Here is a 27,810-nt window from a genome sequence, read left to right on the forward strand (position 1 = left end):
TTGGACCCCAAGTTCCCTCTGTACATCAACACTGTTTATGGTCCTGCCATTAACTGTGTCCTGTCTCTTTATATTTTTGGTCTCCCAAAGTGCAGCCCTCGATATCCCTTGGCAGCCAGGATTCCTTGGACTTTGTGCCTTTCACCGTTAAGGGAGCACATTGGCCCTAAACTCTCACTATTTCACATTTGAATGACTCCCATTTGTCAGATGTAGACCCATCTGCAAGTACCTTCTCTCAGTCTACTTTTGCAGGGTCCTGTTTTATGATATTGAAATTGGCCTTCACCCAATTCAGGTTCTTAATTCAACAAACAATCTGCTGGAGGGACTCAGCGGGTCGGGCAGCATCTGTGGAGGGAGAGGGAGAATCGACGTCTTGGGCTGAAACCCTTCCCCTGGACTGAAAGAGGGGAGATTGTATAAAGAGGTGGGGGCAAGGGCTGGCAGGTGATGGGTGGGTCTGGGTGGCGGGGGGAGTGGGGGGTAGCGACAGAGGCTGGGAGGTGATGGGTGGAGGTGACAGAGGGCTGCAGGTGGTGGGATCTGATGGGAGAGGAAGGTGGGGCCTGGAACCCAATAAGGGAGGTGGGGAGGGCAGGTGGGAACAGTGGGGGGGAGGGGAGGGGTGTGTGGGTGAAGGACATCTGTCACTACCTCCACCCTTCCCTCCCCAACCCTCCTCCGTCTGCCCGTCACACCCCCCCACCCGGATCCACCCATCACCTGCCAGCCCTTGCCCCAGCCCTTCCCCTCACCCCTTCCCCTCACCCCTTTACACTGGCTAGCTCCCCACTTTCAGTCCAGATAAAGGGTCTTGACCCAAAACACAGACTGACCATCTCCCTCCACAGATGCTGCCTGACCCACTGTTCCTCCAGCAGTTTGTTTGGGGAAGTTGATATCCCTCTGACTATCTCCCAACTCCCCTCACACCTCTCGTGGTTTGTGGACAGATCTGCTCTGCTACCTTCTGCTGAGTGTCCAGAGGGCCTGTCATACACCAAAGTGATCGCCCCCTTCTATTTCCTAAACTCAACCCATATGGTCTCACTTGAAGAGCCTTCTCAGATATCCTCCCTCATCAGATGGACTCTTGACATCACAATCTACCTCGTCGTGGCCCTTGCACCTTATTGTCTGCCTGCACTGCACTTTCTCTGTAACTGTGACACTTTATTCTGCATTCTGTTATTGTTACCACATCCGTCCCCACCATCGGGAGTATCTACAGGAGGCGCTGCCTCAAAAGGCAACGTCCACCATCAAAGATCCCCACCATCCGGGCCGTGCCATCTCCTCACAGCTCCCATCGGGCACGGGGTACAGAAGCCTGAAGTCCCACACCACCAGGTTCAGGAACAGCAACTTCCCCTTCAACCATTCGGTTCTTGAACCAGCCGGTACAACCTTGATCACTGCCTCAGTACAGCAACACTATGACCACTTTGCACTACAGAGAACTTTTTTTGTTCTAGTTATCTCTCTTGTAAAAATTTTGTAGAATTTATGTTTAATTTATGTTTTTCTTGTGAATGCTGCTTATCTGATGCTCTGTGCCTGTGATGCTGCTGCAGGTAGGTTTTTCACTGCACCCGTGAACACACGGACTTGTGCATCTGACAAACTCCACTTTGACTTTTTCCTTGTACTACCTCAATGCACTGATGTGATGAAATGATCTGTATGGATGGCATGCAAAACAAAGACTTTCACTGTACCGCGGTATGTGTGACAATAACAAACCAGCTTACTAATTACTGCAGTAAAGGACTCCTTCACTGATATTGTGAAACCACTTCCTCTCTGACACCCTCCTCCCTCGTCCGAAGATTCCGCAGCCCGGAACGCTGAGTTGTGAGTACTGCCCATCTTTAACGAGGCCTCTGAGACTGCAGCAAATCGTGCCATGTATTGACCACTCCCCTACCAGTCAAAGCCGTCGCACTGTACGAGCTGCAAAGTAGCCCTCCACTCCGACCAGCTCATCTCTACTCTGCCTGCTGAATTGACAGAGCTCACCTCTGTGGTTGACTGCACCTCCCTCCGCACTGTACACTCTGTCCCATTCCCCTACCAAGCAGCCTCCAGCAGCAAGCTAGCAATGAGAACACCTCTTCCCAAGGCTGTTGGACCCGTCCCAGCTCTTGTGCACTTTGTCCAGCTTCTAGGTTTAAGGTGAGAGGGGGGAGATTTAATAGGAACCTGAGGGGCAAGTTCTTCACCCAGAGGGTGGTGGGTGTGTGGAACGAGCTGCCAGAGGAAGTGGGTGAGGCAGGTACAGTAACAACATTTAAAAGACACTTGGACGGGTCCACGGATGGGAAAGGTTTAGAGGGATATGGGCCAAACGTGGGCAGATGGGACTGACTTGGATGGGCATCTTGGTCAGCATGGACCGGTTGGGCCGAAGGTCCTGTCCCTGCACTGTGTGATGCTATAATGCAAAGATTACAACTTCTGAGGTCCCACACTTTAATTTGGTGCCTCACTCTCGAGGTGCTTGTTACAGGACCAAATCCCTCTTTGTACCCAGGTCATCGGTAGTAACATGGACCATCATCTCTGCCTCTTTACCCCCCCGGCCCCTTTAGAACACCTGCAGCCATTCCCTGACACCCCTGACCCTGACGCCAGGGAGGCAACACACCATCCAAGCCGAGTCAGGTCAAGTTTATTGTCACGTGCACAGGGTACAGGGAGGTACAGGTACAGTGAGAAGCTTGCAGAGGCATCACAGGTGGCAGGGACAGGCCGCGCGCAGGTACAGACCGCGCACAGGACATCAATTATACACAGGTTATCCAGTCAGCGGAGAAGCTGCAGTAGCACCTGTCCATTTTTCTCAGTGTTGGGTTTCCCACCACCATTCCTCCCCTCGCCCTCAGGGAGCTGAGCCACTCGCAGGGCTGGGATCTGGGATCTGGCTGGACTCACTCCCTCCCTCCTTCCCTCTCACACACACTCTCTCACTCACGCACACCCACACACAGTCACATTCACACTCACACACATACACACTCTCTCAAACACACGTACTCACACACACATGCACACTCACACCCACACACACTCATACACACACATTCTCACCCACACACACGCAACAACCACACACCCACACACACACTCCCCTCTCACACACCCACTCTCTCTTTCTCTCACACACACACACACACACACACACACACACACACACACACACACACACACACACACACACACACACACACACCCTCAACACACAGGCATCCCACACACACAGTTCCTCCCAGACATCCACCAACACACACACTCACACACACAGATACACACATGTGCACACACACACACATGCACATAGATACTCCTCACTACAGACAGACACGCCTACACACAGACAGTCCCTCCCAGACACACACACCCACAGAGTCCCTCCCAGACACACACACAAATGCGTACACGGAAACTCCTCACTTTACAGCCACCTCTACACACACGCAGTCCCTCCCAGACACGCAGTCTCTCCCAGACACACACACACACACACACACACACACACACAAAAGCAGTCCCTCCCAAACAGCATCCACCCACACACAGAGACACTATCCCACAAACTCACACACAGACACACATCCCCGCACACACAGACTTTCACACAAACACTCACACACACACACACACACACAGACTGCATATACATACACAGTCAAAATCACTCTCACATACATTTACAGTTATGCACACATTCACATGTTAACAACCACATACACAAATCAGCATGTACATATCCAAAAACACATGCCTTTAAACAAACATTCACATATACACTCTCACATCTGTGCATATTCACAGTCCCACATTCACACACACCCCTCACACAACAAGCTAACACGCATACTGCAGCCTTGCTGTGATCAGGGTGGAATCTCCCTGCCCGTCCCGCCGTTGCCAACATTACAGAGAATTTCAGAAATGTGAGTGTTCTGCCCTCAAGGTAGATTGCATGATGCAAAGTGAAACGCTGAATGGCAGACAGAACGTCAAGGCCCAGGTCAGTGAGTTACAGCACAGACTAATGAACCTCCCTCCGCAGCGTCCCATCACACACTCCCGGGGTCAGGCACAGGGTGAGGCTCCCTCCGCACCGTCCCGTCACACACTCCGGGGTCAGTACACTGGGTGAAGCTCCCTCCACACCCGTCCCATCACACAGTCCCGGGGTCAGGCACAAGGTGAGGCTCCCTCTACACCGTCCCATCCCCCACTCCCAGAAGTTTCTGAATTTGAAAATGTCAGCTGTGTAGGAGCAGAACCCCCAGCGGGTCAGCCCACCCTAGTTGCAGGAAGTGAAATTGGCCCCTGTTGCATTACTTCCTTTTATTATAGAGCTTCACATTAAACCCTCTGTCCCCTCCCCCAGGGGGACCTTGCACAGAAACACCAGCTGGGCTGAGAGCCAGCGCAGTGGGCAGCAGACAAACCTTCCCCCGGAGCAGACAAACTTCAGAGTGCCCCAGTGTTGCGGACGCAGACTTTAGAACACCAGCTGTTGCAGATTTCAGTGGGGAAGGGAGGACGCCTCTCCTTAGCTCTGCTGTACTAGCGGCTTTTTTCTAAGTTACCAAAACAGCGCTTCCTGTCCCTGAGAGAGGGGGCTGTGAAATGTCTCCCCAGAAACAACGAGGATGGACAGACAGGTTGTTTTCTCTGGAGGGGTGGAGGCTGAGGGGAGACCTGATAGAGGTTTATAACATTATGAGAGGCACAGATAGAGTAGACAGTCAGAGCCTTTCTCCCAGGGTAGAAATGTCTAATACCAGAGGACACGCATTTAAGGTGAGAGGGGGAAAGTTTAAGGGAGATGTGTGGGGCAGGTTTTTTACACAGAGAGCGGTGGGTGCCTGGAACGGGCTGCCAGGGGTGGGGGTGGAGGCAGATACGATCGAGGGGTTTAAGAGGCTGTTAGACAGACACATGAATGTGCAGGGAATGGAGGGATTTGGACCATGTGCAGGCAGAAGGGATTTAGTTTAATTCAACATCATGTTTGGCGCAGACACGGTAGGTGGAAGGGCCTGTTCCTGTGCGGTACTGTTCCGTGTTCGATGTTCTATGTATCTCCACTCCCTCCTACACTCCTCTCCCCCACCTCCAAAGGCTTACTGACTAAGTCTCAGTGGAACTTGTGTTTGTCAGGGGTTATGACTCACCACAGAAGTGACACGTCGCGTGTTCAAATCCACTTCAAGCGCTTGAGTATAGAAGCTGATCCCCTCAATTCAGGTGTGGTTCTAACTTCCTGAGTTAGACAGAAAGAAAAATGAAAACCTCGTGCTTTGTCATAGGCCTGAAAGATCCAAAATCTCAGCGGGAGGTGAGTTAGTGGGAGGCAGGAACGTTTGGGAGTACACCTATAATTACAGAGAGCCTGTCTCTTTAAAGCTGCCGTCTTTGCTTAAACAACAAGCAGTGTGTGTGGCAATTTTGAGAAGAGGAGCTGCCTTGAGGGCAAAATTTGCTCGTCCATTTTAATTATAAAATCTCATTGATCTAATTTTTAAAAAGTCTCCCACCAACTCTCAGCTGCCAATCGATCACTGTCAGTGGATACTTAAGTGCAAAAACAAGATGCCAGAGGAACTCAGCAGGCCGGGCAGCATCCGTGGGGAACAGCAGGCGGTCAACGTTTCGGGTCAGGACCCTTCTTCAGGACTGAAGATAGGAAAAGGGGAAGCCCGATATATAGGAGGGGAAAGCGGAGCAGTGATAGGTGGACAGAAGGGGGGAGGCGGGGTGGGCACAGGGTGGTGATAGGTAGATGCAGGTAAGAGATGGTGACGGGCAGGTGCGGGGGAGGAGGGGAGAGCAGATCCACCGGGGGAGGGGTCAAAGGTACAGAGAGGAGGAAAAAGAGAGGCTCGGAAAGGGAAGAGAAGCAGTGTGGTGGTGGGGGGGGAGGTTTGTGGGGAATGGGGGGATGGGGGGGTTACCTAAAGTGGGAGAATTCAATGAAGTCTTTCTCCCGGGATGGAAATATCTAATACTCGAGGACATGCATTTAGGGTGAGGGGGGAAGTTTAAGGAGATGTGTGGGGCAGGTTTTTTACACAGAGAGTGGTGGGTGCCTGGAACGGGCTGCCAGAGGTGGGGGTGGGGGCAGATACGATGGAGGGGTTTAAGAGGCTGTTAGAACAGGCCCGTGTTTGTGCAGGGAATAGAGGGATGTGGACCATGTACAGGCAGAAGGGATTAGGTGTCATTGGCTTCGTTAGTTTGGGTGTGTACTGCGCTGTACTGTTTCCACGGTCTACGTCCTAACCGCGGCAGACGTGGGCGAGGCTGTTCCTGGAGAACTGTGGGCCGCCTCGGGCTCTCCTTCAGGAAGAAAGATCAAACCACAAAATGGTGGGAGCACTGAGCAGTTCAGATGGCGATCGTGGGAGGAGGGAGAACGTTTCAGCTGGGGACTCGCAGTGGGGCAACACAGAAACAGGCCCTTCGGCCCACCAGTCCATGCTGGCCCTTTGCCCAGCGACACTTGCCCGCAGGACGTCGGTGTCCTCTGGTGATTTGCCCGTTGAAGTGTCGGTGAAAATGCCTGCTGAACATAGTATGGGCGACCACAGTGTTTGGGTAACGAAATTTGTCCGCAACAGAATTCACGAGTGGCCCCCCCCCCCCAACCGCCTGAGATACGCAATAAAATTCTCTCATGTCTAACTTGTGTGGAAGTAACAGCAAATAAATCAACACAACATTTATTTTTTCAACTCGCGTTTCTGGTGACACAGCTTCCCGTTCTGGAGAAACGCGCTACGGACGGTTGTCCAGGAAACGCAAAACCCACCCCCTCTCCCCCATTGGTAACTGTGTCCGATTCCAACCAGGGGGAGAGAGGGTGGGGGAGAGACTAGGGCAGAGAGAGTGGGGGGACAGAGAAGAGGGGGTGGGGGAGACAGGGGAGGAGAGGGTGGTGGGGACGGTGGAGAGATGGTGGGTGGAGATGGGGGAGAGAGGGTGGGGGGAGAGGGTGGGGGGAGAGAGCGGGAGAGGCAGTTCATTCCACACACCCACCACCCTCTGGGTGAAGAAGCTGCCCCTCAGGTCCCCATTAAATCTCTCCCCTCTCACCTTAAACCTGTGCCCTCTAGTTTCAGACTCCGCTATCCTGGGGAAAAGACTGTGACCTTATCTATGCCCCTCCTGATTTTATAAACCTCTATAAGGTCAGCCCTCAGCCTCCGTCGCTCCAGGGAGAACAGTCCCAGCCTGTCCGGACTCTTCTTATATACCCCAAGACCTCCGGTCCTGGAAACCTCCCAGTGGATCTTTTCCGCACCCTCTCTGGTCTCGTGTCTGTACTTTACTCGTCCCTTTTGAAGTCCGAGCCCAGGTCACGTTTCTCTCCTGCAGCTCTGAGTGTGCGGGAACAACAGATCAAACCACCTCTCCTCTCTCTGTCTTGTATCACGGAGCAGCCTCACGTTGACCTTGGGACAGTTCCAACTGATCACAAGCCCGGAGATCAGGTACATTCCAGGTGAGAGAACTGCATCAGGTGCCCCTGCAGGTACGTCTGGGCACAGCCGGTTTCCCCACATTCCCCACCACGCCTCCCTTTGGCGGCACCATCTTCATCCTCTTCCCTCATTGGACGAGCCTGAGATGAGCCGTCCAATGTCGGGGAGGAGCTGCCAGTCTGCGGAGAGATGAACTGCTCCTCAGGGTGGGTGTCTGGTTGTGAACGGCTCTGGGTGCTGCCGAGACTCAGCCCAGTGACTGTGCAGAGTCACGGGGAATGGGAGAGGGAATCCTTCTATCCCTCTTTCAAAAGAGCCCACAATGGGCTGAATGGCCTCCTCCCCACCCGTGCTTTCCTTCCTACTGTCGGCTCTCCGGCTTCATGTGATTCCCGGGAACGGCTGTTGGCTTCAGGAAGCACAGAGACAAGCAAGATCCAATCAAACTTTATTGAAATACATCAAATGAACATAAGGATTAGTAGCAAGAGAAGGCCATTCGGGCCCTCGATCCTGTTCCGCCATTTAACAAGATCCCGTCTGATTTGCCAGCACTGCCCCGTCCCCATATTCCTCAATTCCGCAAATATCCAGAAATCTCTCCATGTTCGTTTTCATCGACCGAGACCCTACTGGTCACCGGGAGAACGTTCCTGGAATGGGTCCCCACATTCCGGAGGTGGGATGAAGACACTCGGATCTTGGATCCCCAGGGTCAGGTTATAGAAACTGGAAACGAAAGCAGAAAGGTTGTGGGCTCGGACACATCCTGTTCCAAATGCATCGCAAGAGGTCACCACCGGCACTGGGGAAAGGGGTCAACCGTCCCCGGGCAACAGAGCGCAGGGACGGTGTGGGGTGTAGGGGCTGGAAGGGGGGGTCAGAGAGAGGGGGAGGGAAGTACATTGCAGAGGAGGGGATAGAACATGGAGGGAGCGAAAAGTGTGCGATGACTTACGATTCGGAGAACCCACCCCTCGGAGCTGTAGTAGGCCCGGTACTGCGGAATGCACTTGTAATCCAGGAAGTTCATGATATAGTTGACTTGGAAAAACATTGAGAGGGACAGGTTAGTACAGGAGATCCCAGCTGCCCCGTGACCGGTGGGAGAGGGGGAGTGGGAGCAGAGTGTTGCAGGAAGGGGGGGCGCAGGGGAGGGTACTGACGGAGAATGAGAGGGTGAGAGAGGGAGTGAGGGGAGAATGAGGGAGAGGGGGTGGACAGGAAGCGAGAAGGCAGCACAGAGAGAGTGAGACCTCAGAAGTCACCAGACCGGTGTGAATGTGAATCGTCCTCACTCCCGAGAGACTGGTTGAGGGACGGGCTGAGGGAATGAGTTGGGGAGGGAGGGGCATTGAGGGAAACTCCTTACCTCCGTCCAGAATTGCAACCCCAGGTATAGGTCAGCAGCCCTTGGTTGGGAATGGAGGCCATTCCGATGTAGGTCTGGGCGAGGAAGGTGGCGTTTTGGGAACACAAATCTCCTGAACGGAGCCCGGAGCGGGGACTTCAGGCAGGTCTGGGTTGTTGGTGAAGTACTGATACATCACTGACTGTGGGTGGTGGGGGGGGTGGGAACAGCAACCGGTTACAGAGGGACACACCAGGACCCCTGAGAGACCCCAGACCCAGGCACTGAGACCCCCGAGAGACCCAGGCACCGGGACCCCCATGAGACCCCAGGCCCAGGCACCAGGACCCCTGAGAGACCCCAGACCCAGACATTGGGACCCCCGAAAGACCCCAGACCCAGACACCAGACCCCCCCCCCAGAGACCCCAGACACGGGGACCCCTGAGAGACCCCAGACCCAGACATGGGGACCCCCAAGAGACGCCAGACACAGGGACCTCCACCAGTCCAGACGGCTGTGGACAGCATCGTCTCATTGCCTGGTGTGAGGTTCTGTGGTCAGCGGGGGTGAGGGGTCGTGTGTGGGATGGGCGCAGCCAGAGGTCAGTGAAGAACCCATCGTTGACTTCAGGGAGGGGAAGGAGGGCAAACGTGTGCCGGTCTACACCGAGGGATCGGCAGTGGGGAGGGTCAGCAGCTTTAAATCCCAGGGCATTAACATATGGGACGACCTGTCCTGGGCCCAGCACGTAGATGCAATCACAAGGAAGGCGCGCCAGTGTCTGTACTTTCTCAGGAGGTTAAGGAGGTTCGGCTCATCACCGAACACTCCGACAATCTTCTACAGATGTCCCGTTAGAAGTGTCCTGACCGGTCGCATCATGGTCTGGGACGGCAATTCGAATGCGCAGGAACATAAGAAGCTGCAGAGAGCAGTGGACTCAGCCCAACACATCACGGGCGCATCCCTCCCCACCATCGGGAGTGTCTACAGGAGGCGCTGCCTCAAGAAGGCAACGTCCATCGTCAAAGATCCCCACCATCCGGGCCATGCCATCTTCTCACAGCTCCCGTCGGGCAGGAGGTACAGAAGCCTGAAGTCCCACACCACCAGGTTCAGGAACAGCGACTTCCCTTCAACCATTCGGTTCTTCAACCAACCGGCACATCCCTGATCACTGCCTCAGTACAGCAACACTGGGACCTCTGCACTGCAGTGGATTGTGTTCTGGTTCTAATGTTGTGCTGCAGGTGTCTCACTGCCCCTGTGCACACACGGACGTGCGTCTGACACGAAGCTCCACTTTTGTCTTCTTTAGAATTTTGATATTTCAAAGTGAAAAAGGGTCCCGTTTGGAATCTGTTCCCTTACCTTCTGGAAAAGCAGGATGTCCACCTGTTGCCACTGTTTTCCCCCTCTGAAGACGGTAAAATTGGAGTACAACCTCTTGTTAACAGCATCGTATGAGAACGTTCCGTATTCTCCCACAAACTGGCGCGGGTGAAACTGTCGAACGAAGATGGTGAGTCAGGTGGGGAGGACCGAGGGGTCACAGATCCTGGAGGGGTGTGGGGAGAGGGGCGATTCCCACTCCGGATTCAGATGACCACGAGGCTGGGGTCTGGGGGGGGGGGGGGAATCGTGAGACGTTCCACCAACCCCCAATGTCCTGCCTGGCCACATCCTGGGCCTCAGCTCCATCTTCCTCGGACCCCCGTGACCCTGAGTCCCAGATCCTGCCCCAGCCTCTAGTATATTCGCTGACCACCCCCCCCCCGCCACCCAACCCCACCTCCCACCCCACACGCCCCCACCCCCGCACTCTCTGAGGGGTCGAGAATTGCAACGAGTCATCGCCCTCTGAGAGGAGGAACACCGACTCACCGCTGTACTCTTGACCCTGCGATTTACCCCCACTGTTGTAGATACCCCCACGGGGGGGGGGGGGGGGCGGGGAACATTTACCCTCCCTCTCTCCAATGCAGCCACCTCTCATCCTTCCACACTCCACGGGGTGTGGGCCCCATCTGCTCAACCTCCCTTTGTACATCAACCCCTTCATCCCAGGATGGCACCCCCCCACCCCACCCGGTGACAATGGAACCAGGGCCACGGGAGGCGGCCGGTGGTGGAACGTGGAGCAAGAAAACCTTCTGCTGGAGGACTCAGCGGGTCGGGCAGCGTCTGTGGAGGGAGATGGAGAGTCGGTGTTTCGGGTCGAGACCCTTCCCCTGGACTGAAAGGGCAGAGGGGAGGCAGTCGTGTAAAGAGGTGGGGGGAGGGGGCGGGGCAAGGGCTGGCAGGTGATGGGTGGATCCGGGTGGGGGGGGTGATCGCAGATGGAGGAGGGAGGGGTGGGGATGGTGCCGGAGGCTGGGAGGTGATGGGTGGATCTGGGTGGGGGGGGGGGGGGGGGTGATAGGCAGATGGAGGAGGGAGGGGTGGGGCTGGTGCCGGAGGCTTGGAGGTGATGGGTGGATCCGGGGGGGGGGGGGTGATAGGCAGATGGAGAGGGAGGGGTGGGGATGGTGCTGGAGGCTGGGAGGTGATGGGTGGAGGTGACAGAGGGCTGCAGGTGGTGGGATCTGATAGGAGAGGAAGGTGAGGTGTGGAGGGAGGTGGGGAGGGCAGGTGGGAACAGTGGGGGGGGGTCCCAGTGGGAGGGGTGTGTGGGTGATGGGCAGTGGGTGGGGGAGGGGAGAGAGGGTGATGGGGGTGGGGTGGTTGGAGGAGGAACTGGGCAGATCGGGGGGGGGGGGGGGGGGGGGGGAGAGGGACAGAGGGGGAGCAGGTTACCTGACGTTGGAGATGAGCTGATGTGACGGGCAGATGACCCACTGACCCCCGGCTGCACTGCTTCCAGTGCACGATCCCTCCTTAACTAAGGTGCCCAAAGTGTGCACAGTGCTCCAGGCGAGGTCCACTGCTGCGGGAACAGGTCGGCAATGACTGTGGGGGACGGTAACCTGCAGACAGATGGGAAAAGCAGGCGGACGAGAAGCCTGGGAGGGATAGTTTCTCCCAGCAGCTCGTCTGCAGCCAATCAGAGAGCAGGCTGCAGCAGACCTGGCAACGTGCAATCAGATGGTTCAATTCACGACCTCATTGAGATGGCTCCCCTCGGTAGCAGCAATCATAATAAAATTGAATTTTACACTCGGTTTGAAGGAGAGGAGAATCGGTACAAGAACAGTTATTGTTAAACACAAAGGCAGTGAGGAAAGCAGAGTGGAATTTGTACTCACAACTGTCATCATTCCTTCGAAGAGATCTGGGGAAACTGTGGGGTTCAGGAAACGAAAATGGAAGAGGGATCAGTTGTAGCCCGTGTGGGCTCAATCGAAGGGGTCTCCCGACAAGTTGACTGTGTCCAGGGAGTGTCCCCAGCATTGTGGGCAAACGACCGGGGTTCCCAGGTGGATTCTCGCTCCCTGCGCTCCCAGAGGCATTCGCTGGGGCTGGCGTTCACGTGAGGGGCAGCTCGACTGGGGGCAAAGCCGTGGGATCACGGAGCACAAGGACTGTCCCTTTGGCCCACTGCATGCCTGCAGTCCCAGTTGCCTCCATGTGGCCCTCATCCCTCGACACCTGTCCAACCCATTCATCTGACCAAATGCTTTTCATGGGTTGTAACTGTCCCCACCTCTCCCACCTCCTCTGGCAGCTCGTTTCACACACTCACCACCCTCTGTGTGCAAAACCTGCTCCTCAGGTCCTCTTTAAATTTTTCCCCTCTCACCTTGAACCTGTGCCCGCACCTGGGGAACAAAGTTACCATTCACCCTGTCTGCACCACTCAGGGTTTTATAAACCTCTGCAAGGTCACCCCTCAGTCTCCGTTGCTCCAGGGAAAACAGTCCCGGCCCATCCAGTCTCTGCATATAACACGAGCCCTCCGGTCCCGGTAACGTCCCCATGAATCATTCCCGCACCCTTTCCCGATGGATGACATCCCACCCCCACAGCTGCGCGACCAGAACTGTGCTCAGTGACGGCTCGATGTGGACTCACAGCACGGTTGGGGGGTGTCCAGCGCAGAGGTCAGGACCAACAGCCAGCAGACGGGGAGAGCAGCCAACAGCTTCATGCTGATACAACCGGCGGCCGAGCTTCACCTGGTACAGTCGCAAGGGGAACAGCGTGAGGGCTTCCTGACGGCACGGTCCGTAGTGGGGGTGTTCACTGATGGTGCACAATGTCCAAAGCACGGAGTCCTAGACCCATCTCTGTAACCCCACCCCCCGGCTGCCCACCCAGTCTCTGAAACCCCACCCACACCAGTCCAGTCTCTGTAACCCCCTCCGGCCCCGACACCCCTCCCCGTCTCTGTAACCCCCTCCAAACCCTACACCCCTCCCCGTCTCTGTAACCCCCTCCAAACCCTACACCCCACCATCCCTGTAACCCCCTCCGGCCCCTACACCCCTCCCCGTCTCTGTAACCCCATCCGGCCCCTACACCCCTCCCCGTCTCTGTAACCCCCTCCGGCCCCTACAACCCCTCCCCGTCTCTGTAACCCCCTCCTGCCCCTACACCCCTCCCCGTCCTCTGTACCCCTCCTGCCCCTACACCCCTCCCCGTCTCTGTAACCCCCTCCTGCCCCTACACCCCTCCCCGTCTCTGTAACCCCCTCCGGACCCTACACCCCTCCCCGTCTCTGCAGCCCCATCTCTGAGCCGGGAGCTTGGTGTCCAGTGTAAAGTCTTCACTCACCTGTGAGCAGGGTGACCGTGAAGTGTGCCTCAGTGAGTGCGGGATCAGACTTTACCCTCCCTCACACTGAGACAAACATCAGCTGACCCGTGGTCTGTGGGATGGGACACAAAGGCAGCCAATGAGGAGACAGGTTCCCTCACAACACCCGGCACACAACTGTTTCTGACAACTGACCGGCATTGTGCCAAAGTCTCTTTGGAAAAGTCCCGTGTGCTCATGACTGTGGGAGGGAGAGGGAGGAAGGGATCTGTAGGAGGGGGAGGGAGGAGGGATCTGCAGGAGGGAGAGGGAGGAGGGATCTGCGGGAGGGGGAGGGAGGAGGGATCTGCGGGAGGGAGAGGAGGAAGGGATTTGCGGGAGGGAGAGGGGGAAGGGATCTGTGGGAGGGAGAGGGAGGAGGGATTCTGCGGGAGGGTGAGTGCGGTGCTGAGATTCAGAGTGAACTCCAAACCTTGCAGGAAGCAAGGATGGACATTCCACAAAGATTCCACTCTATATGCAATCAGCTGGAGGCCCCCTGTAAACACTGACGCCTTCCCCCGGGACCCCCTGTAAACACTGACACCCTCCCTGGGGACCCCCTGTAAACACCGACAACAGTCCCTGAGGACCCCCCTGTAAATACTGACAGACTCCCCAGGACCCCTGTAAACACCGACGCCCTCCCCGGGGACCCCCCAGTGAACACCGACGCCCTCCCCGGGACCCCTGTAAATACTGACACCCTCCCCAGGACCCCTGTGAATACCAACACCCACCCTGGGACCCCCCTGTAGACACCAACACCCTCCCCGGGACCCCCTGTAGGTACCGACACCCTCCCACTACAGTCACCTCACCATCTCTAACCCCTATGGCCCCTACAACCCCCCCTATGTCTGTAACCCTCTCCGGCCCTTACACCCCTCCCTGTCTCTGGACACTATGACCCTCCCTATCTCATTGGGAGATCTGTGGTCCGAGTAACAGTCCTTGAAGAGGGGCTAGTATTAAAGCAATGGCTCTTGGCCATTCATTACAAGAGTGGATTTTGAACTGTTGGGTTACTACAGGGAGGGTGTTGACTGTACCAGAAGATCTGTTTCCTTCACTGCAAGGCCATCTCCTGATTTCTTGGATTTTGCTCTCAAGATCGCTTGTATATCTTCTGGATTGTCTCGGTTAACTTACAAAAATGTTTGCAGAAACAAATGCGCTTCCAGCTGGGAAAACTGGGGAGAATTTTGTGCCCATTTCTGTCTGCTCCCCATGGAATTTGGCTGCCCCACAGAGTGTGACTGGAGGACCTGAGAGGTCGGACAGGCCAGGACTTTCCCTGGAGTGAAGGAGGCCAAGGGGTATAAAATCATGAGGGGCATCGATAAGGTGGATGGACAGTCCTTTCCCCAGGGTAGGGGACTCTAAAACCAGAGGGCATGGGTTTAAGGTGAGAGGGGAGAGATTTAAAGGGGACCTGAGGGGCAAGTTTTCACCCAGAGGGTGGTGGGTGTGTGGAACGAGCTTCCAGAGGAGGTGGGTGAGGCAGGGACATTAACAACATTTCAGAGGGTTTTGGACAGGTCCATGGATAGGAAAGGTTCAGAGGGATATGGGCCAAACGCTGGCTTAGATGGGCATCTTGGTCAGCATGGACGTGTTGGACAGAGAAATGTAGAGAGAGAGATAGAGATATACATCTACCGATATAGCTAGATATGGAGAGAGAGGAGGGGGTTACAGAGACGGGGAGAGGTGTAGGGGCCGGAGGGGGTTACAGAGACGGGAGGTGACTGTAGCGGGTGTAGTAGATGCAGTGGGAGGCATGTCAGTAATTACAGGGGGGTCCCGGGGAGCGCGTCTGTATTTACAGGGGGGTCCCGGGGAGCGCGTCGGTATTTAAGGGGGTCCCGGGGGAGCGCGTCGGTATTTACAGGGGGGTCCCGGGGAGCGCGTCGGTATTGACAGGGGGTCCCGGGGAGCGCGTCGGTATTTACAGGGGGGGTCCCGGGGAGCGCGTCGGTATTTAAGGGGGGTCCCGGGGAGCGCGTCGGTATTTACAGGGGGGTCCCGGGGAGCGCGTCGGTATTTACAGGGGGGTCCCGGGGAGCGCGTCGGTATTTACAGGGGGGTCCCGGGGAGCGCGTCGGTATTTACAGGGGGGTCCCGGGGAGCGCGTCAGTGTTTACAGGAGGTCTCCAGCTGATTGCATATAGAGTGAAATCTTTGTGGAATGTCCATCCTTGCTTCCTGCGAGGTTTGGAGTTCACTCTGAATCTCAGCACCGCACTCACCCTCCCGCAGATCCCTCCTCCCTCCCCCTCCCGCAGATCCCTCCTCCCTCTCCCTCCCGCAGATCCCTCCTCCCTCCCCCTCCCGCAGATCCCTCCTCCCTCCCCCTCCCGCAGATCCCTCCTCCCTCTCCCTCCCGCAGATCCCTCCTCCCTCTCCCTCCCGCAGATCCCTCCTCCCTCTCCCTCCCGCAGATCCCTCCTCCCTCTCCCTCCCGCAGATCCCTCCTCCCTCCCCCTCCCGCAGATCCCTCCTCCCTCTCCCTCCCACTGATCCCTCCTCCCTCCCCCTCCTGCAGATCCCTCCTCCTCCTCCCTCCTACAGATCCCTCCTCCCTCTCCCTCCCACTGATCTCTCCTCCCTCTCCCTCCCACTGATCCCTCCTCCCTCCCCCTCCTGCAGATCCCTCCTCCCTCCCCCTCCCGCAGATCCCTCCTCCCTCTCCCTCCCACTGATCCCTCCTCCCTCCCCCTCCTGCAGATCCCTCCTCCTCCTCCCTCCTACAGATCCCTCCTCCCTCTCCCTCCCACTGATCTCTCCTCCCTTCTCCCTCCACACTGATCCCTCCTCCCTCCCCCTCCTGCAGATCCCTCCTCCCTCCCCCTCCTACAGATCCCTCCTCCCTCTCCCTCCCACAGTCATGAGCACACGGGACTTTCCAAAGAGACTTTGGCACAATGCCGTCAGTTGTCAGAAACCAGTTGTGTGCCGGGTGTTGTGAGGGAACCTGTCTCCTCATTGGCTGCCTTTGTGTCCCATCCCACAGACCACGGGTCAGCTGATGTTTGTCTCAGTGTGAGGGAGGGTAAAGTCTGATCCCGCACTCACTGATGGCACACTTCACGGTCACCCTGCTCACAGGTGAGTGAAGACCTTTACAACTGGACACCAAGCTCCCGGCTCAGAGATGGGGCTGCAGAGGACGGGGAGGGGTGTAGGATCCGGAGGGGGTTACAGAGACGGGGAGGGGTGTAGGGGCTGGAGGGGGTTACAGAGACGGGGAGGGGTGTAGGAGCTGAGGTAGTTATAGAGACGGGGAGGGAGTAGGGTTTGGAGGGTGTTACAGAGACGGGGAGGGGTGTAAGGGCTGGAGGGTGATACAGAGATAGGGAGGGGTGTAGGGGCCGGAGGGGGTTACAGAGACGGGGAGGGGTGTAGGGGCCGGATGGGGTTACAGAGACGGGGAGGGGTGTAAGGGTCAGAGGGGGCTACAGAGACAGGGAGGGGTGTAGGGGCCGGAGGGGGTTACAGAGACGGGGAGGGGTGTAGGGGTTTGGAGGGGGTTACAGAGACGGGGAGGGGTGTAGGGGCCGAGGGAGGTTACAGAGACGGGGAGGGGTTGTTGGGGCCGGAGGGGGTTACAGAGACTGGGCTGGTGTGGGTGGGGTTTCAGAGACTGGGGTGGCAGCCGGGGGGTGGGTTACAGAGATGGGGTCTAGGACTCCGTGCTTTGGACATTGTGCACCATCAGTGAACACCCCCACTACGGACCGTTGCCGTCAGGAAGCCCTCACGCTGTTCCCTTGCGACTGTACCAGGTGAAGCTCGGCCGCCCGGTTGTATCAGCATGAAGCTGTTGGCTGCTCTCCCCGTCTGCTGGCTGTTGTCCTGACCTCTGCGCTGGACACCCCCCAACCGTGCTGTGAGTCCACATCGAGCCGTCACTGAGCACAGTTCTGGTCGCGCAGCTGTGGGGGTGGGATGTCATCCATCGGGAAAGGGTGCGGGAATGATTCATGGGGACGTTACCGGGACCGGAGGGCTCGAGTTATATGCAGAGACTGGATGGGCCGGGACTGTTTTCCCTGGAGCAACGGAGACTGAGGGGTGACCTTGCAGAGGTTTATAAAACCCTGAGTGGTGCAGACAGGGTGAATGGTAACTTTGTTCCCCCAGGTGCGGGCACAGGTTCAAGGTGAGAGGGGAAAAATTTAAAGAGGACCTGAGGAGCAGGTTTGCACACAGAGGGTGGTGAGTGTGTGAAACGAGCTGCCAGAGGAGGTGGGAGAGGTGGGGACAGTTACAACCCATGAAAAGCATTTGGTCAGATGAAATGGGTTGGACAGGTGTCGAGGGATGAGGGCCAACATGGAGGCAACTGGGACTGCAGGCATGCAGTGGGCCAAAGGGACAGTCCTTGTGCTCCGTGATCCCACGGCTTTGCCCCCAGTCGAGCTGCCCCTCACGTGAACGCCAGCCCCAGCGAATGCCTCTGGGAGCGGCAGGGAGCGAGAATCCACCTGGGAACCCCGGTCGTTTGCCCACAATGCTGGGGACACTCCCTGGACACAGTCAACTTGTCGGGAGACCCCGTCGATTGAGCCCACACGGGCTACAACTGATCCCTCTTCCATTTTCGTTTCCTGAACCCCACAGTTTCCCCAGATCTCTTCGAAGGAATGATGACAGTTGTGAGTACAAATTTCACTCTGCTTTCCTCACTGCCTTTGTGTTTAACAATAACTGTTCTTGTACCGATTCTCCTCTCTTCAAACCGAGTGTAAAATTCAATTTTATTATGATTGCTGCTACCGAGGGGAGCCATCTCAATGAGGTCGTGAATTGAACCATCTGATTGCACGTTGCCAGGTCTGCTGCAGCCTGCTCTCTGATTGGCTGCAGACGAGCTGCTGGGAGAAACTATCCCTCCCAGGCTTCTCGTCCGCCTGCTTTTTCCCATCTGTCTGCAGGTTACCGTCCCCACAGTCATTGCCGACCTGTTCCCGCAGCAGTGGACCTCGCCTGGAGCACTGTGCACACTTTGGGCACCTTAGTTAAGGAGGGATCGTGCACTGGAAGCAGTGCAGCCGGGGGTCAGTGGGTCATCTTGCCCGTCACATCAGCTCATCTCCAACGTCAGGTAACCTGCTCCCCCTCTGTCCCCTCTCCCCCCCCCCCCGATCTGCCCAGTTCCTCCTCCAACCACCCCACCCCCATCACCCTCTCTCCCCCTCCCCCACCCACTGCCCATCACCCACACACCCCTCCCACTGGGACCCCCCCCCACTGTTCCCACCCGCCCTCCCCACCTCCCTCCACACCTCACCTTCCTCTCCTATCAGATCCCACCACCTGCAGCCCTCTGTCACCTCCACCCATCACCTCCCAGCCTCCGGCACCATCCCCACCCCTCCCTCCTCCATCTGCCGATCACCCCCCCCCCCACCCGGATCCACCCATCACCTGCCAGCCCTTGCCCCGCCCCCTCCCCCCACCTCTTTACACCGACTGCCTCCCCTCTGCCCTTTCAGTCCAGGGGAAGGGTCTCGACCCGAAACACCGACTCTCCATCTCCCTCCACAGACGCTGCCCGACCCGCTGAGTCCCTCCAGCAGAAGGTTTCTCACTGCAGTTTCCACCTCCGGCAGCCTCCCGTATACCTGGTTCCATCATCACCGGGGGTGGGGGGGGGTGTCCTGGGATGAAGGGGTTGATGTACGATGAGGCCCACACCCCGCGGAGTGTGGAAGGATGAGAGGTGGCTGCATTGGAGAGAGGGAGGGTAAATGTTTCCCCCCCCCCCGTGGGGGTATCTAGAATGGTGTGGGGCAAATCTCAGTGTCAAGAGTACAGCGGTGAGTCGGCATTCCTCCTCTCAGGGGCTGACGACTCGTTGCAATTCTTGCCCCTCGGAGAGTGGGGGGGGTGTGGGGTGGGAGGTGGGGTTGGGCGGTGCGGGTGTGGATGGGGGGTGTCAGCGAATCTACCAGAGGCTGGGTCAGGATCTGGGACTCAGGGTCACGGGGGTCCGAGGAAGATGGAGCTGAGGCCCAGGATGTGGCCAGGCAGGACATTGGGGGTTGGTGGAACGTCTCACGATTTCCTCCCCCCAACCCCAGCCCCGTGGTCACCTGAATCCAGAGTGGGAATCACCCCTCTCCCCACACCCCCCCAGGGATCTGTGACCCCTCGGTCCTCCCCACCTGACTCACCATCTTCATTCGACAGTTTTTCCCGGTCCAGTTCTTGGGAGACTACGGGAAGTTCTCCTACGATGCCGTTAACAAGAGGTTGTACTCCAATTTATTGATGAGCAGAGGGAGAAAACAGTGGCAACAGGTGAACATCCTGCTTTTCCAGAAGGTAAGGGAACAGATTCCAAACGGGACCCTTTTTCACTTTGAAATATCAAAATTCTAAAGAAGACAAAAGTGGAGCTTCGTGTCAGACGCACGTCCGTGTGTGCACAGGGGCAGTGAGACACCTGCAGCACAACATTAGAACCAGAACACAATCCACTGTAGTGCAGTGGTCCCAGTGTTGCTGTACTGAGGCAGTGATCAGGGACGTGCCGGTTGGTTGAAGAACCGAATGGTTGAAGGGAAGTCGCTGTTCCTGAACCTGGTGGTGTGGGGACTTCAGGCTTCTGTACCTCCTGCCCGACGGGAGCTGTGAGAAGATGGCACGGCCCGGATGGTGGGGATCTTTGATGATGGACGTTGCCTTCTTGAGGCAGCGCCTCCTGTAGATACTCCCGATGGTGGGGAGGGATGTGCCCATGATGTCTTGTGGCTGGGTCCAGTGCTCTCTGCAGCTTCTTACGTTCCTGCGCATTCGAGTTACCATCCCAGACCATGAAGCGACCGGTCAGGACACTTCCAACGGGACATCTGTAGAAGTTTGTTGGAGTGTTCGATGACGAGCCAAAACTCCTTAACCCCCTGAGGAAGTAAAGACGCTGGCGCACCTTCCTTGTGATTGCATCTACGTGCTGGGCCCAGGACAGGTCGTCCGATATGTTAATGCACAGGGATTTAAAGCTGCTGACCCTCCCCACTGCCGATCCCTCGGTGTAGACCGGCACACGTTTGCCCTCCTTCCCCTCCCTGAAGTCAACAATGGGTTGTTCACTGACCTCTGGCTGTGCCCATCCCACACACGACCCCTCACCCCCGCTGACCACAGAACCTCACACCAGGCAATGAGACGATGCTGTCCACAGCCGTCTGGACTGGTGGAGGTCCCTGTGTCTAGCGTCTCTTGGGGGTCTTCGTGTCTTGGCCTGGGGTCTCTCAGGGGTCCCCGTGTCTGGGTTCTCGGGGGGGGGGGGGGAGGGGGGGGGGGGGGGGGGGGGGGGGGGGGGGGGGGCGGGGGTTGGGGGCGCGTTCCAGGTGCCTGGGTCTGGGGTCTCTGGGGGGTCCTGGTGTCTGGGTCTGGGGTTTCGAGGGGGGTTCCCGGTGTCCGGATCTGGGGTCTCTCGTGGGTCCCAGTGTCTGGGGTCTCTGGTGAGGGTTGGGGGGGGTGGGGGATCCCGGTGCCTGGGTCTGGGGTCTCTTGGGGGGGGTCTCCGTGTCTGGGTCTGGGGTCTCTCAGGGGTCCTGGTGTGTCCCTCTGTAACCGGTTGCTGTTCCCAACTCCCCCACCCCCCCCCCCCCCCCCCCACAGTCGGTGATGTATCAGTACTTCCCCAACAACCAGACCTGCCTGAAGTCCCCGCTCGGGGCTCCATTCAGGAGATTTGGCGTTCCCAAAAACGCCACCTTCCTCGCCCAGACCTACATCGGAGTGCCACCCTTCCCTGGGACAGGGCTGCTTACCAATGGCTGGACTGGAAGTCGGGACGGAGGTAAGGAGTTTCCCTCAACGCCCCTCCCTCCCCACTCATTCCCTCAGCCCGTCCCTCAACCAGTCCCTCGGGAGTGAGGACGATTCACATTCACACCAGTCTGGTGACTTCTGAGGTGTCTCACTCTCTCTGTGCTGCCTTCTCGCTTCCTGTCCACCCCCTCTCCCCCATTGCCCCCCTCTCCCTCCCTCTCTCTCTTCCCCACCTTCTCCCCCCTCCTCCCTCCCTCTCTCCTTCCCATCGGTCACAGGGCAGCCCGGATCTCCTGTACTGATCTGTCCCTGTCAATGTTCTCCAGTCAGCTACCTGATGACGTTCATGGAATACAAGTGCCTCCCAAACTACCAGGCCTTCATTTCCACCAAGGGATGGTTCTCCGAATCGTAAGTCATCGCACACTTTCGCTCCCTCCATGTTCTATCCCCTCCTCTGCAATGTACTTCCCTCCCCCTCTCTCTGACCCCCCCTTCCAGCCCCTACACCCCACACCGTCCCTGCGCTCTGTTGCCCGGGGATGGTTGACCCCTTTCCCCAGTGCCGGTGGTGCCCTCTTGCGATGCGTTTGGAACAGGATGTGTCCGACCCCACAACCTTTCTGCTTTCGTTTCCAGTTTCTACAACCTGACCCTGGGGATCCAAGATCCGAGTGTCTTCATCCCACCTCCGGAATGTGGGGAACCCATTCCAGGAACGGTTCTCCCGAGTGACCAGTAGGGTCTCGGTCGAATGAAAACGAACATGGAGAGATTTCTGGATATTTGCGGAATTGAGGAATATGGGGACGGGGCAGTGCTGGCAAATCAGACGGGATCTTGTTAAATGGCGGAACAGGATCGAGGGCCCGAATGGCCTTCTCTTGCTACTAATCCTTATGTTCATTTGATGTATTTCAATAAAGTTTGATTGGATCTTGCTTGTCTCTGTGCTTCCTGAAGCCACAGCCGTTCCCGGGAATCACATGAAGCCGGAGAGCCGACAGTAGGGAGAAAGCACGGGTGGGGAGGAGGCCATTCAGCCCATTGTGGGCTCTTTGAAAGAGGGATAGAAGGATTCCCTCTCCCATTCCCCGTGACTCTGCACAGTCACTGGGCTGAGTCTCGGCAGCACCCAGAGCCGTTCACAACCAGACACCCACCCTGAGGAGCAGTCATCTCTCCGCAGACTGGCAGCTCCTCCCCGACATTGGACGGCTCATCTCAGGCTCGTCCAATGAGGGAAGAGGATGAAGATGGTGCCGCCAAAGGGAGGCGTGGTGGGGAATGTGGGGAAACCGGCTGTGCCCAGACGTACCTGCAGGGGCACCTGATGCAGTCTCTCACCTGGAATGTACCTGATCTCCGGGCTTGTGATCAGTTGGAACTGTCCCAAGGTCAACGTGAGGCTGCTCCGTGATACAAGACAGAGAGAGGAGAGGTGGTTTGATCTGTGTTCCCGCACACTCAGAGCTGCAGGAGAGAAACGTGACCTGGGCTTGGACTTCAAAAGGGACGAGTAAAGTACAGACACGAGACCAGAGAGGGTGCGGAAAAGATCCACCGGGATGTTTCTGGGACCGGAGGTCTTGGGGTATATAAGAAGAGTCCGGACAGGCTGGGACTGTTCTCCCTGGAGCGACGGAGGCTGAGGGCTGACCTTATAGAGGTTTATAAAATCAGGAGGGGCATAGATAAGGTCACAGTCTTTTCCCCAGGGTAGGGGAGTCTGAAACCAGAGGGCACAGGTTTAAGGTGAGAGGGGAGAGATTTCAAAGGGGTCTGAGGGGCAACTTCTTCACCCAGAGGGTGGTGGGTGTGTGGAATGAGCTGCCAGAGGAAGAGGTTGAGGCAACTGCAATTAGAACATTTAAAAGACTCTTGGACAGGTAAACGGATAGGAAAGATTGAGGGGGATTTGGGCCAAACAAGCTCAAATGGATCAGTTAGATAACTTGGTCAGCATGGACCAGTTGGGCCGAAGGGCCTGTTTCTGTGACAACAGGAGCTGGAATCTGGAGCAGGAAACAAACCGCTGGGGGATCTCAGCAGGTCGACATTTCGAGCTGAGACCCTGTCGTCAATCATTCTGCCCCCACAGATGCTGCCTGACCCGCTGAGTTTCTCCAGCAGAGCTGACGAGGGCTAGCAGTGCTTAACATTAAAGGAATGGTCTCTCACCACAGGGTGGTGTAATCCAGAGGCGCAAAGGGACTTGGGAAGTCCTCGTGCAGGATACCCTAAAAGTTAACCTCCAGGTTGAGTCGGTGGTGAAGGCGGCGAATGCAATGCTGGCATTCATTTCTGGAGGAATAGAATACAAGAGCACGGAGGTGATGTTGAGGCTCTATAAGGCATTGGTAAGACCTCACTTGGAGCACTGTGTGCAGTTTTGGGCTCCTTATTTAAGAAAGGATGTGCTGATGTTGGAGGGGATTCAGAGAAGATTCACTAGAATGATTCCAGGAATGAGAGGGTTAACACATGAGGAACATTTGACGGCTCTGGGGCTGTACTCCTTGGAGTTCAGAAGAATGAAGGGGGGACCTCATAGAAACATCTTCGAATGTTTAAAAGGCCTGGACAAAGTAGATGTGGCGAAGTTGTTTCCCATGGTAGGGGAGTCTAGTACAAGAGGGCACAACTTCAGGATTGAAAGGCGCCCATTCAGAACAGAGATGTGGAGAAATTTCTTCAGCCAGAGGGCGGTGAATCTGTGGAATCTGTTGCCACGGGCGGCTGTGGAGGCAAAGTCATTGGTGTATTTAAGGCAGAGATTGATAGGTATCTGAGTAGCCAGGGCATCACAGGTTACGGTGAGAAGGCGGGGGAGTGGGGCGAAATGGGAGAATGGATCAGTTCGTGATAGAATGGCGGAGCAGACTCGATGGGCTGAATGGCCGACTTCTGCTCCTTTGTCTTATGGTCTGTGTGTTTCTCCCAACTACAAACCGATTCACTCTGATTTGCCTCAATAACATCGCCCACAGTCAACTCTCTAAACCTTGTTCCTGATAAAGTTGCCCATCTGGCCCCGCCATGCTGGGGTTACTGCCCCTGACGGTGGTACAGTCTGTCCCTGTGTGTACACACCACCCTCCTGCTCATCACCAGCACAGGAAATCCAAAGAATATTTCATTGTCAGGGGTGCAGAGGGACTGGGAGTGGGGACAAGCCTCCTGCATTATGAGGGGAGACTAAGGGAGCTCGGGCTTTGCTCTTTGGAGAGGAGGAGGATGAGGGAGACATGATAGAGGTGTACAAAATATTAAGAGGAATAGATAGAGTGGACAGCCAGCGCCTCTTTCCCAGGGCACCAGTGCTCAATACAAGAGGGCATGGCTTTAAAGTAATGGGTGGGAAGTTCAAGGGAGATATCAGAGGGAGGTTTTTTCACCCAGAGAGTGGTTGATGCATGGAATACGCTGCCGGGGGGTGGTGGTGGAGGCAGGTACATTGGTCAAATTCAAGAGATTGCTAGATAAGCACATGGAGGAATTTAAAATAGAGGGATATGTGGGAGGCAGGCGTTAGATAGTCTTAGGTGAGGTTTAAGGTCAGCACAACATTGTGGGCCGAAGGGCCTGTATTGTGCTGTACTGTTCTATGTTCCTCTGACTGGGAGAGAACCCAAATGAGCCTGCAGATCCCAACAGCCCCCACCAGCTCAGACCTGGCGTCCGCTCAGCGGGGCACCTGCACTCCTCTCACCCTCCCCGGTGTTGGATCCCCCTCCCCATTCCCACCCCGACCTGTCTGTCCTCGGCCTCCTCTGTTGCCAGGGCAAGGCTCAACCCAAACCAGAGGAACTCCCCCCCCCCTCTACATCCCCCCCACCCCCAGGGGGTGTCTACACCCCGACGGCACGGACACTGAATTCTCCAACCTCAGGTAACCTGCTCCCCCTCTGTCCCTCCCCCCCCCCCCCCCGATCCACCCAGTTCCTCCTCAAACCACCCCACCCCCATCACCCTCTCTCTCCTCCCCCACCCACTGCCCATCACCCACACACCCCTCCCACTGGAATCCCCCCCCCCAACTGTTCCCACCTGCCCTCCCCACCTCCCTTATTTGGTTCCAGGCCCCACCTTCCTCTCCCATCAGATCCCACCACCAGCAGCCCTCTGTCACCTCCACCCATCACCTCCCAGCCCCCGTCACCATCCCCACTCCCCCCCCCTCCATCTGCCGATCACCCCCCCCACCCAGATCCACCCATCACCTGCCAGCCCTTGCCCCCACCCCTTTACACTGACGATCTCCCCTCTGCCCTTTCAGTCCAGGTGAAGGGTAAGTTGGTTTATTACTGTCACACGTACCGAGGTACAGTGAAAAACTTCGTCCTGCGTGCCGTCCATACAGATCATCTCATCACATCAGTGCATCGAGGAAGTACAAGGGAAAACAATAACAGAATGCAGAATAAAGTGTCACAGTTACAGAGAAAGTGCAGTGCAGGCAGACCATAAGGTGCAAGGGCCACGATGAGGTAGATTGTGAGGTCAAGGTTCCATCTTATTGTACTAGGGAGCCATTCAATAGTCTCCTAACAGTGGGACAGAAGCTGACATCTCAACCTGATACATCAACTATCCATCTCCCTCCACAGACGCTGCCCGACCCGCTGAGTCCCTCCAGCTCCAGACTCCAGCGTCCGCAGTCTCTGGTGTCCCCACTAGATGGGGCCCCCGCACCAACTCACACACCAGGGCACGCTGTCAGGGAGAAACCCGGCGCCGCAGAGTGTGGCTGTAACAAGAGCTGGGCTGCTGTGGAGGAGACCGAGGGCTCGACTGACACTGAACAGGGGGTGTAGTTACCCTTTAAACTCCTCAGTCCCCATGCAACTAGATTAATGAACACTGCCCTTTAAACCTTTCCCTAACCCTGGCTCTTTGCAAGGATGGTCCAAGTTGTGCAACTTCCCCTCTCCTTCTCTCTGCCTCTCCTGTTCCAGTCCCACAGCCACTTTGGAGTTCAGAGCACAACAACGCACTGTGTAAAAATAAAGCCTCCTCCACCCTCTCTCGTCTGGTTCCTTCACCCAATTGCCTTCAGTCTGTGTCCCACTCCTGTCCCTGCACACAGCTGGGTGAGAAAAGCCTGAGCCAGCTGCCCAAGTGCATGGGTCAGACCCACAAGGGGTTCAGAAGAGAACTGGTCCTCTCTATTGACAAGAGCTCATAACCTCGATAAGTAACAAAGCAGGGAGTCAGACATTAGTGCTGCTGCCTCCCAGCCCCAGAGACCCAGGCTCGATCCCGACCTCCGGCGCTGTCTGTGTGAAGTTTGCACGTTCTCCCCGTGACCGCGTGGTGCTCCGGTTCCCTCCCACGTCCTGACAACACGTGGGGTTGGTGGGTTCTCTTTGGAGAGGAGGAGGATGAGAGGTGACTTGATAGAGGTGTACAAGATGATAAGAGGCATAGATCAAGTGGACAGTCAGAGACTTTTCCCCAGGGTGACAATGGCTAACACGAGGGGGCATCATTTTAAGGTGATTGGAGGAAGGTATAAGGGGGACGTCAAGGGCAAGTTCTTTACACAGAGAGTGGTGGGTGTGTGGAACGCTCTGCCGGCAGAGGTTGTGGGGGCAGATACATTAGGGACATTTAAGAGACTCTTAGATAGACACATGAATGATAGAGAAATGGGGGGCTATGTGGGAGGGAAGGGTTAGATAGATCTTAGAGCAGGATATAATGTCGGCACAACATTGTGGGCCGAAGGGCCCATACTGTGCTGTAGTGTTCTATGTTCTACGTTAATTGGCCACAGTAAATTGCGCCCCCCCCCCACCGAGTGTGTGGGTGAGGGGTAAAACCTGGGGGGAGTTGGTGGGAATGTGGGGAGAATGGGATGGGGTCGGCACAGACTCGGTGGGCCAAAGGGACTCCATAACTCCAAAGGAACGTTAAGGGTTGTTCTTTACAGAGGAGACTTCAGTGGTATTGAGGGTCAGGGATTAAACTCAGTCTCAGGTTTGGAGGGAGAGAGGGTGGGGTTGTGCAGGACGGGGAGGTTCACCAGGATGTTGACCAGAGACACTGGGATCTGGAGCAACATCCCCTCTGCTGGAGGAACTCAGCGGGTCAGGCAGTGTCTGCAGGGGCGAGAGAGGAACAGCCGACATTTCGGACCTGATGCAGGGTTTCGACCTGAAATGCTGACAGTTCCTTCCTGCCCATTCCCCCCCCCCCCCCCCCCCCCCCCCCCCCCCCCCCCCCCCCCCCCCCCCCCCCCGCTGCCCCCTGCAGATTGTACCCTGCCCAGGACCGCAAGAAGCTGCAGAGAGTTGTGGACACAGCCCAGTGCGTCACGGACACCAGCCTCCCCTCCTTGGACTCTGTCTTTACCTCTCGTTGTCTTGGTGAAGCAGCCAGCATAATCAAAGACCCCACCCACCCGGGTCATTCTCTCTTCTCTCC

The 27,810-nt window shown here is 56.6% G+C and overlaps 2 protein-coding genes across 2 annotated transcripts in view; one reads left to right on the forward strand and one right to left on the reverse strand.

Annotated features, from left to right (window-relative positions):
• LOC127586963 (calpain-1 catalytic subunit-like) overlaps positions 1-13,723 on the reverse strand; it is a 56,866-nt gene extending 43,143 nt beyond the window's left edge. The window contains exons 1-7 of the mRNA XM_052045016.1: positions 13,573-13,723; positions 12,871-12,974; positions 12,105-12,139; positions 10,231-10,365; positions 8,878-9,058; positions 8,464-8,549; positions 5,196-5,284 (exon numbers count right to left, since the gene is read on the reverse strand). The gene's annotated coding sequence lies outside the window, so the exon portion shown is untranslated. The remainder of the gene's footprint in view (positions 1-5,195; positions 5,285-8,463; positions 8,550-8,877; positions 9,059-10,230; positions 10,366-12,104; positions 12,140-12,870; positions 12,975-13,572) is intronic.
• On the forward strand, positions 12,162-22,123 carry LOC127586910 (uncharacterized). The gene is made up of 8 exons (XM_052044937.1): positions 12,162-12,328; positions 14,207-14,285; positions 18,014-18,254; positions 18,534-18,703; positions 19,792-19,926; positions 21,229-21,409; positions 21,708-21,792; positions 22,021-22,123. The coding sequence occupies exons 1-8, from the start codon at positions 12,162-12,164 to the stop codon at positions 22,121-22,123; spliced, it is 1,161 nt and encodes a 386-aa protein (XP_051900897.1).
• The last annotated feature ends 5,687 nt before the right edge of the window (positions 22,124-27,810 follow it).

This window comes from Pristis pectinata, chromosome 38 (assembly GCF_009764475.1).
Source record: "Pristis pectinata isolate sPriPec2 chromosome 38, sPriPec2.1.pri, whole genome shotgun sequence".
Lineage (NCBI taxonomy): Eukaryota > Metazoa > Chordata > Chondrichthyes > Rhinopristiformes > Pristidae > Pristis > Pristis pectinata.

Excerpts from the sequence above, each read along its gene's own strand:
- LOC127586910 (XM_052044937.1), top strand. The coding sequence starts at position 12,162 with ATGGAAGAGGGATCAGTTGTAGCCCGTGTGGGCTCAATCGAAGGGGTC. Across the intron at positions 12,329-14,206 it reads TCGCTGGGGCTGGCGTTCAC|ACTCCCCAGGACCCCTGTAA; the intron begins GTGAGGGGCAGC and ends AAATACTGACAG. Across the intron at positions 21,410-21,707 it reads GACTGGAAGTCGGGACGGAG|TCAGCTACCTGATGACGTTC; the intron begins GTAAGGAGTTTC and ends AATGTTCTCCAG.